Source organism: Pimephales promelas, chromosome 7 (genome assembly GCF_988280905.1).
Source record: "Pimephales promelas chromosome 7, fPimPro1.hap1.1, whole genome shotgun sequence".
In the NCBI taxonomy this organism is placed as follows: Eukaryota; Metazoa; Chordata; class Actinopteri; order Cypriniformes; family Leuciscidae; genus Pimephales; species Pimephales promelas.
Genome location: NC_142775.1, coordinates 40858099 through 40869039, shown reverse-complemented (window position 1 = coordinate 40869039; position 10941 = coordinate 40858099). Strand labels below are relative to the sequence as shown.

The 10941-nt window shown below is 40.4% G+C and overlaps 1 protein-coding gene across 1 annotated transcript; it reads right to left on the bottom strand.

Annotated features, from left to right (window-relative positions):
• Positions 1 to 538: 538 nt before the first annotated feature.
• On the bottom strand, positions 539 to 10075 carry gpr143 (G protein-coupled receptor 143). The gene is made up of 9 exons (XM_039669993.2): positions 9750 to 10075; positions 7183 to 7292; positions 6207 to 6301; positions 6033 to 6125; positions 5038 to 5147; positions 3345 to 3453; positions 2771 to 2888; positions 2045 to 2294; positions 539 to 915 (listed from the first exon to the last, which is right to left on the bottom strand). The coding sequence occupies exons 1-9, from the start codon at positions 9991 to 9993 to the stop codon at positions 815 to 817; spliced, it is 1230 nt and encodes a 409-aa protein (XP_039525927.2). The 5' UTR covers positions 9994 to 10075; the 3' UTR covers positions 539 to 814.
• Between the last annotated feature and the right edge of the window lie 866 nt (positions 10076 to 10941).

Here is a 10941-nt window from a genome sequence, read left to right as displayed (position 1 = left end):
AATAAATCACTCTATTTTGATATTACGAACAGTCGTGTTTGATTCATTCATATTGCATGCTATGACTTAAGTATGCTAATTATTATTTTTTTCACCTGAAGCAGCACAACAGTTTTCAACACTGATAATAATCATAAATGTTTGTTGATCATCAGATCTTCATATTAGAGTGATTTCTGAAGGGTCATGTGACACTGAAGACTGGAGTAATGATGCTAAAAATCATAGGAATAAATTACACTTTACTATATATTCACGTAGAAAACAGATTTACACTAGAGTAATATTTCAGAATTTTTCATTTAATATTGATTAAATAAATGCAGCTTTGTTGATCAGAAGAAACTTAATTTTATTGTAATCATATTTGTTATGAACTTTTGTCCACTAGTTTATATTATGGTGTTTTTGCCAAAGAGTTAAATTATTTGTATGAAAACATTACTGCTTAAATTAAAATTTTCTCTAAACAATGATTTTGTAGTTTCACTATTCAGGAAGTCAAATATAACAATAAAAAAACGTTCTTTAATGACAGTTTAAATGAAGTATAATTTAATGAAATATAAAATGAGTAAAACATAAGCAACAAGTGTGCTGGGAAATGCTGTTTTACAGTGAAATCCTTAAAACAGTGCATTTTTATTACAAAAAAAGTCTGTTTGCAAACATTGACACTCAGAATCAAATCAAAGTTTCATGGATATTGTGAATGATAGTCTTCGGCAGTGATTGTCCAGAGAATCATTGGCATGAATAGATTGTAGAAATGCTTGTAGACTCAGTTCTGTTGGGATGAAGCGTATGAAAGCGTTCAGCGTGTGGAAATCTCCAGAGACGCTCCGTTGGGCTTTACGTCCTCAGACTCTCGCTGTTCGCTGGATATCTGGATTTCTACTGTACTAGACTCTGAATCTATGAGATAAGATGGAGAAGACTAGTTAATGTCATCCCTGATGTTGGAATATTAGAATTACATTTACACCAGTGTCCAAAACTGACATCACCCTTTATTCAAATATTATTATAGATTCAGTTTTATTCGTGATAATAATGCAATGAAATGTGATGAACTGTGCAACATAATTTTAGTCCAGGCAAATAAATTATGAACACATGCAAGAGAATCAACCAAATATTAATAACTGATTGTTTGTGGATTAGTGTAGTAAAAAGTACCGACTTCGATAACAAAATTAAAAAAATTAAATTAAAATATTTCAGCACAATCGTAAACACCTCTGATTGGTTATTGTGCACACGCGTTAATCAAATATGTCTATGATTGGCTACGATGATCAGCGCTCCAAAAACATGTAAATATACATCGATGACGCTCTTCAGCGAGTGCTTACACAGACACAAACGCGAGCGTTCGCATACAGGCGGTTGCTTGTGCTTTTTAAGGCCCTGTTTACATGAGAATGCTCGCGGGTGAAAACGTAAAAATATTTTATCGGATGTGCCTTTCGTTTACACGGCGACGGCGTTTTTGAGGCTTAAAAACGCAAAGAAGTGAAACCACCCTCCAGAGTGGAAATCTTTAAAACGCTCCACCGCCGCGTTACCGTGTAAACGGTAAAAACGCAAAAGTCTGCTTGACCGCGAAGGTTGTACGCAGGCGCGTGGACTTGGTGTTGTTGTAGTATGCACTCCTAGCCGCCTGGACTGCATACTGCATTGAATTTCACACACTTTTGCGTCACCATTTGTTCCCACACAAAACGCTCGTCTAAACGCAGAGTAAAAAGTGATGACGCAACGCCACTTTTGCGTTTTCTCTTCAGAATCGTTTCCGTGTAAACATAGCCTTAAGTTCCCGCTCCTGTTTTTTAAAACACTTCCGTGTGCGTTGATAGCAGTAGCCAATCACAGACATATCCGGTGAGCTCTTGAACACAACGGCCAATCAGAGGTGTTTCGAACTTTTCACAACACTAATCCGTGACGAATGTTGGTGATTTGTGGACTTCTGTAACTCGTTCATTCATGGCAGTTTCTCCTGCCTCCCCGTCAGCGCTGTTGGTTTGATCTTGCTTGGTACCTTCGGAGGGTACGCTAATGGCGTCTGACGTCTGCTGTCCGTTAGCGCTCAGGCTCTTCTTGATCTCCTGAATGTGAGTCTGGTAGATCAGTGTCGTTCCCACCGTCGGTGTGTATCCGCACGCCGCAGACGTGGACGCCGAATCCCACGCCAGCTCGCGCCGTCGCTGCCGACTGAAGTCCAGGTCCAAACCCGTCCAGCCGTGGAATGCCAACGTGTTCAAGAAGCCCTGCATCGGGTTCAGGATCCCCTGAGGACACACACACACGTCACTACACATAACGGCGCGCTTGTTCACTTGTATTGAAGTAATAGCGAATATTAAAAAGCATTTGGTGAACAGAAAATACATTATTTTCCAACATCCGACATGTTTTGTGTGCTGTACTGGGGTGCGTTTCCCGAAAGCATCGTTAGCCAACTATGGACGCAAGTTGGTCGCAATTTCCATTGAACTCTATTGGCAACGACGGAACTTGCGGCCATAGTTGGCTAACGATGCTTCGGGAAACGCACCCCAGATCTGTCCACGTATTTTTTTAACGCGTATTTTTGGTTGTTAAAACCAAACTTTTGAACCTTGTGTTGGTTGGTCCGATTGATTGTGCGATTGATTTTCGAACGTAAAGTGACAGCGCCGTAACTCTGAAGTTGGAGCTAGTTCAGTCCCTTAAGCCTAAAACCATTCCAGTTCAGGAATTGATTGGTCTCTGATGTCGTCCTCACCATGATGAACCACGTGATGAGCGCGGCGTTGCGAACGTTCTTCAGATCAACGGCTTTAATATCGTCCTGCATCTCCAGATAGAACAGCAGACTCTCGTTGATGATGTTGGGCAGCCAGCTGATGAAGACCACACGACACACATTACTATAAGTGCATATGTACATAGGGAACAGTCAAATAGCACAAATATGTTCTTCCTCAGTATTTCTGTCTGGCTTTCCAGTGCAAAATCTAAAAATTCAGCAAAAACTCATTTAATTTTGATGATTATCCCCCCGATAAATAAGACTTAACCCTTTCCCCGCCACTGACGTAATTTTCCTTCGATCCGTGTTTCGGCTGTTATACGCTAGGGGGCGCTATAACACATCATCTGAAGACTACAGAATCAGCTTTTCTCAGCTTTTTACGAATTAAAAAATTATGCTTTTTTTAATGAAACTTACCCACATTCAAGTGTTGATTTAAAAATGTGTATTAGATGAATTAAGCTTGTGACACATTATTACAGTATGTTCTGCAGTGTGTTGAGGAGGAGGAATATTGTCTTTGCTCCATGAATCTGAATCTCACCAGATGACAAACACCAGCATGATCTTAAAGAACCGTATTTTGATCTCGGATCCGAGTCGTCTCTCGTTCTCGGTGTAGATTCCCTGCTGGCCCTTGAGCAGCGACGTCACTGCAAGAAAACACCAGATTCTCTCTAATAAAGTCATGAATAGGGATGCACGATAAATCATCTACCATTTTGGTATATGTTCATTTTTAATGTTATCGTTATCGGACCAATAAGAAAATGTGTCTGATATATTAAAGCCGATAAATAATGTATTATTTCCTTCAGCTGAGACTCATCAGTGCAACTTTTCAATATGATTGGAATCACAAAAAGAAGGAAAAATGCTTCATTGCAACACAAGTCTCATATCGGCTACATAAAATTATAATGACAACATTATAATTATGTGTTTGGGACGTGGCTTTTAATGTTGAGGCTTTTGTTTTTGTAATCAGGCTCTCAAAAATTATATATAAATTTGGATTTAGATTTATCGGCCGATATATCGGTTATCAAATATAAAGAATTATCGGTTATCGGTGCATCCCCAGTCATGAATTAACTGAACTGAAGATATTTCTACACTAAAACAATTCGCAAAACATTATAGGTTGATTATTTAATATAACATGACCTATCAATGGACAATACTAATACAGAATTCGTTAAAGGAGTAGTTCACTTCAGAATGAAAACTTCCTGATAATTTACTATAATATAATAATAATATAATAATAATAATAATTATAATATCCAAGATGTCCATGTCTTTCTTTCTTCAGTCGAAAAGAAATTAAGGTTTTTGATGAAAACATTCCAGGATTTTCTCCATATAATGGACTTCAATGGGGTCCAAATGACAGTTTCAGTGCAAACTGTTCAAAGGGCTTTAAACGATTCTAGACGATGAATAAGGGTCTTATCAAGCGAAACAATCGGTCAATAAATAAAAAAAAAAGTATGTTATAGGACGAAAAAACAAAACAAAATGACCCAAAAAAAGATTCGTTCATTTTGATGAATGAGTTCGAACAGGAGAGTCATGAACGTGCATCACAGAACAGAGCAAGGCGAGCATTTGCGCTTATAAAACTTAAACTTTGTTATTTATTTATTAAATGAGCGATCGTTTCGCTTGCAGACCCTTATTCATCGTCTGGAATCGTTTAAAGCCCTTTGAACAGTTTGCACTGAAACTCTCATTTGGACCCCATTGAAGTCCATTATATGGAGAAAAATCCTGGAATGTTTTCATCAAAAACCTTAATTTCTTTTCGACTGACGAAAGAAAGACATGGACATCTTGGATGACATGGGGGCGAGTAAATTATCAGCAAAAGTTTTTTAAAAATGAACTACTCCATTAATAAAGGCCTTCTGAAGCGAAGCCATCCGTTCATGAAAGAAAAATATTATAAACTAAGGCCGGAAGCTACTTATTTTACTTAATAATTAAATTTTAAATATTTTTCTTATACAACTTTTAGCTTCAGAAGGTCATGACAGATGCGTGTTTAAGAGCTTCAATCTGTTGGTTGCGACCCACTGCCATTATAAAGTTTGGAAGAGGCAAGACATTTATTAATATAACTGATTGTAGAGTGTCATACACACCAAGGATGTCTCGAGGGAGAGTAAATCACGGGCTAATGTTCATTTGAAAGTGAGCGACCCCTTTAAAGGCTTGCTGAGATTAGCACTCACCGGCTGAGACGGTCCGAGCGAACAGCACTGGGTTGACGGCGAGCACCAGGAGCATCGGTGCGTATGTGGTGACGTAGTGCGGGACGGCGTGCTGAAGGCCATTCTCACAGCTCACATGACACACACACACAGTGCAGAAATGGCTCACATCACACTCACGCATGCAATGTAAACGTTATCAGTTCATGCACTGACTAAGAATCCAACCCATGACTTTAGTGTCACGATTACTAGTTCACATCATTTACTCTCCGTCATCCAAGATGTTCATGTGTTTCTTTCTTCGGTCGAAAAGAAATGAAGGTTTTTGAGGAACACATTCCAGGATTTCTCCATATAATGGACTTCAATGGGGTCCAAACGGGTCGAAGGTCCAGATGTGAGTTTCAAAGTCTCGACACGATCCAGCCGAGGAAAAAGAGTCTGATCTTTACAACAAAACACACATTTATATACTTTAACCACTAATGCTGGTCTTGCTCTCGCTGTGATGCGACACACATTACGAGATCAGGGTGAAAGGTCAAGCGGGACGTAGGCGTAAGAACAGATCTAGTGTTTACAAAGCGAACATGCAAAGACTGAGTCAAACGCCATTTACTAAATTATAAAAAAAAAAACGTAAAACGACGATGTCGGATGATTTTGAAATGAAAGTTTTGACCTTTCACCCTGATGACGTAATGTGTGTCGCATCACAGCGAGAGCAAGACCAGCATTAGTGGTTAAAGTATATAAATGTGTGTTTTGTTGTAAAGATCAGACTCTTATTCCTCGGCTGGATCGTGTCGAGACTTTGAAACTCACATCTGACCTTCGACCCGTTGGACCCCATTGAAGTCCATTATATGGAGAAATCCTGGACTGTGTTCTTCATTTCTTTTCGACTGAAGAAAGAAACACATGAACATCTCGGATGACGGAGAGTAAATTATCAAGAAGGTTTAATTCTGTAAAATTGACACACTGGCCCTTTAAGTGTGTGTTATGGTCACCTGGAGATGGAGGGGTAGTAGAGCATTGCCACGCCCTCGACACACAGCAGAAGCGTCAGACCCCACGTGATCATGTGATACAGGACGATGGTGCTACGACAGAGACACGCGTCAGTCAGTGACACTAACATCTGCTCTAGCGTTTACACGAACACAATGCATGATGGGACACACCTAATGCCAGCCGATCTCTTGACCACTAGGAAAACGTCCACCGCGTAACAGAACGTCCACCAGAAGGAGGCGCTGTAGAACAGCTGGATCCACATCTGGAGTCGACACACATCCACATCCAGCGTTTACATTATTAAACAAGTATCATTTGCTGCATATTCTTAAAATCAAAGATAATAAGGTTTTTTTTTTATTATTATTAATATGCATTTAAAGCTTATTTGATAGAAAAAAATGTCAGTTCGAATAGACAGAAAGGATATGATTTAAAATAAACTAGCAAAATATGTGTTTTTTTATTAATTAATGTTAAGGCCTTAATTTGTTCATTATAAGTGTCATCTGTGATATTAATGTGCCTATAATAAATAGTTTTGCTGGGTTTCTTTCTATTTTTCATCCCGTTTTCCCTTTTGACACCATTGGCAGATATTATTTCTTGTTTTAATTACAAACTTACAATTTAGTTTTTATTTCTTGTTTATATTTATATATTTTTTTATTTATATATTTATTTTATTTATATATATATATTTATCTTGTTTTCCCTTAGAATTACATTTATTTTTCTGATCCCACTGGCAGATATGTATTATTGTTCTAAGAATAAACTCACTATTTAGTTATTATTCTCTTTTTTTATTATTCTTTTTTATTTGAGCATTTATACATGCATTCTTTTTAATTTTGTTGTCCTTCTGAATTACATTAATTTTTTCTGACCCAGTTAAACTTGTTTATTTATTTATTTATGGAAGTTATATATATATATATATATATATATATATATATATATATGTGTGTGTGTGTGTGTGTGTGTTACTCTTATTGTTAAAAAAGATATGAGAGGTCACTTCTAATATGATTAAACTTTATTTTATGCATGTACGGATAACTGCAGATTGACCCGTCTCAGTGATTAAAGTGCACATGAGAGGTCATCTATAAAGGTCATCTGTAGGGTCTGTAGACTCACCGCACTGCCGACACAGAACACCTCTGGCCAGACGCCGGTCCCGTTCCCGTCGGAGATGCGGTCGACGAGGTCGGGGAGGCCGAGCCAGATCGATGAGCGCACGATGATTCCTGCACAAATCCACTATTACAAATCACTCAGTCTTTGATGAGCATTTACAGTAGAGGATCGTAAAACATGAAAATACTGTTTGTAGAATCTGTCGAATCGAATTGGGAATCGAAATAGAATCGAAATTGCAATTGAAATCGAATTGGAACATCTGAATGGATAGCCGGTCCTATAATGTTTTACTGATCAGATAAAGCGTCGGAAAACGTTACTTTATTATGAAGATTGGTTTCTTGCTGGAGTTTAAAGGAAGTTTACCGTGACCGTGAGTATTAAACACACCGAACGCATGCAGTGGTGTGTGTAACTGATGAAGGCTAGAGAAAGAGTGTGTCGTGAGTCAACGGTTCCTCGTGTTCCTGACACTGAATGAACTCAATGTCCTCGGATAGAAACCGTGAAATAAACTTGAGCTGGAAATAGCTTGTGGTTTTGCACTCATAAAGAGTCTCGAAGAACATGCAGAAACTTTACTGTAACAACATTATTATATAATTATAGGCTATATTATATATAACATGAATTTGGCCATTTGAGGATCAGTGACGGACACATGTAGCTCATATATATATATATACACTCACCGGCCACTTTATTAGGTACACCTGTCCAACTGCTCGTTAACACTTAATTTCTAAGCAGCCAATCACATGGCGGCAACTCAGTGCATTTAGGCATGTAGACATGGTCAAGACAATCTCCTGCAGTTCAAACCGAGCATCAGTATGGGGAAGAAAGGTGATTTGAGTGATTTTGAACGTGGCATGATTGTTGGTGCCAGAAGGGCTGGTCTGAGTATTTCAGAAACTGCTAATCTACTGGGATTTTCACGCACAACCATCTCTAGGGTTTACAGAGAATGGTCCGAAAAAGAAAAAACATCCAGTGAGCGGCAGTTCTGTGGGCGGAAATGCCTTGTTGATGCCAGAGGTCAGAGAAGAATGGCCAGACTGGTTCGAGCTGATAGAAGGGCAACAGTGACTCAAATAACCACCCGTTACAACCAAGGTGGGCAGAAGAGCATCTCTGAACGCACAGTACGTCGAACTTTGAGGCAGATGGGCTACAGCAGCAGAAGACCACACCGGGTGCCACTCCTTTCAGCTAAGAACAGGAAACTGAGGCTACAATTTGCACAAGCTCATTGAAATTGGACAATAGAAGATTGGAAAAACGTTGCCTGGTCTGATGAGTCTCGATTTCTGCTGCGACATTCGGATGGTAGGGTCAGAATTTGGCGTCTACAACATGAAAGCATGGATCCATCCTGCCTTGTATCAACGGTTCAGGCTGGTGGTGGTGGTGTCATGGTGTGGGGAATATTTTCTTGGCACTCTTTGGGCCCCTTGGTACCAATTGAGCATCGTTGCAACGCCACAGCCTACCTGAGTATTGTTGCTGACCATATCCATCCCTTTATGACCACAATGTACCCAACTTCTGATGGCTACTTTCAGCAGGATAATGCGCCATGTCATAAAGCTGGAATCATCTCAGCCTGGTTTCTTGAACATGACAATGAGTTCGCTGTACTCAAATGGCCTCCACAGTCACCAGATCTCAATCCAATAGAGCATCTTTGGGATGTGGTGGAACGGGAGATTCGCATCATGGATGTGCAGCCGACAAATCTGCGGCAACTGTGTGATGCCATCATGTCAATATGGACCAAACTCCCTGAGGAATGCTTCCAGCACCTTGTTGAATCTATGCCACGAAGAATTGAGGCAGTTCTGAAGGCAAAAGGGGGTCCAACCCGTTACTAGCATGGGGTACCTAATAAAGTGGCCGGTGAGTGTATATATATATATATATATATATATATATATACGTATATATATATATAGCAGTTTTCTTTCTAATGAAGCAATATGCAAAACTGTAAATCAAACTGTAAACCGTGTACATATTAATTCATTATTATGAACAAATAGAATAATGCTTTAATTGATGCAAATCAGCTTTACGGCAAAATCCAGTTCATAAACATTAAAACAGATTATTTGTCTGAATGAATGTCTACAATCTTACAAAAGTAAAACGCTTATGAAACAAACAGACTGACGACCCAAATCTTGTGTGTCGAATCTTGTGTGTGTGTGTGTGTGTGTGAGAGAGAGAGAGAGAGAGAGAGAGTTTGCCTAAATTTCCTTATTTCAATTTTGGTGTGAAAGGGTAAAAAAAATATCACTTTTTTGTTAAAAAAACGCTCAGACCGGGTGAGAAAAAGTAACGCAAAAGTAACGTAACACTTTTCTTAAAAAGTACCATAAAGTAATAACGCAATTAGGTACTTTTTAAGGGAGTAAAGCAATATTGAAATGTAAACTTTTCAAAGTAACTTTCCCCAACTCTGCTCACAAGTATAGCTTAACGTGTGTGTGTGTGTGTGTGTGTGTGTGTGTGTGTGTGTGTGTGTGTGTGTGTGTGTGTGTGTGTGTGTGTGTGTGTGTTACCTGAGCATCCTAAGATGTCACACACGCTGATGATGAGCAGAATCCTGAGGGACGAGGCGGGTTTGGGACGCGGAGACCGGAAGCTGCTCCGCTTCGGCAGGATCTGCAACACGCAGAAGAAGAAGCTCAGGCTCGCGCTGCACGCGCACATCGCGGTGAAGAGACGCGGCGCGAAGCTGATGACGAACTCGGTGGCGGGATCGCGGTTCGGGCAGCAGAAGGTCTCGAGCCGCGGGGACGCCATGGCGATGACGAGGAGGAAGGAGAGCGCGGTGAGGATGATGACGAGGAGGAGGAGAAAGCGCGCGAAGAGGATGATGATGATGATGAAGAAGCTCAGTCATCTCTCTGGCCTGAGGATCACGAGCTCCACCATCATGTGCTCCGGGTTAATCTGACTGAACAACAGCTCGAGTTACAATAAAGCTCCCACTCGAGGCTCTCAGGGTGTGTGTGTGTGTGTGTGTGTAACGTTACACACACGTGTGGTCATGCGTCCGTCTGATATAACTTGATAAAGCATAAATATTGTTTTCTTTATTTTACTGTACTTGACTGTTAAACACACACACACACACAATGAATGTGTTGACACGAGCTGTCTGTCACACACACACTCACACACACACTCGTTTTCTATCACAAAACTTCCGCTCTCTATCTATCTCACACACACACTGGCCGTCCACACGAAGCCAGAGCTTCCCCTGCCCTATCCCTATATTTTTTTTTTTCCTCGTTCTGAGTTTTCGCGAGAAATTTGCGTTTTTCGCTTCCGGAGGGGCTTTGGGGGCCAGTATCTCGGGGCCCACTGGGAGTGGTCTCTTTCGAAAGGACTCGGCCCGTTCTCAACTCGATACAAATTTGGCGTCGAAACGTTGATGTTTCGCCGAGATATTTGCGATTTTCTCCCGAGCTCGTGGTGCCATTTCAGAGCGCGGCCGACGGTTTTCGGCTAATATCTCCGCGAATACTCCACCAAAAATGACGAAACGCATATGGTTTTGTTCAGTTTGGCGAGACGGTTCGAAGGAGCCCGGATCTCCAACGGATACATTGATTTTTCACCGAGATATTTGCGTTTTTCGCTTCCAGAGGGGATTTGGGGGCCAGTATCTCGGGGCCCACTGGTCTCTTTCGAAAGGACTCGCCCGTTCTCCACTCGATACAAATTTGGCGTCGAAACGTTGAC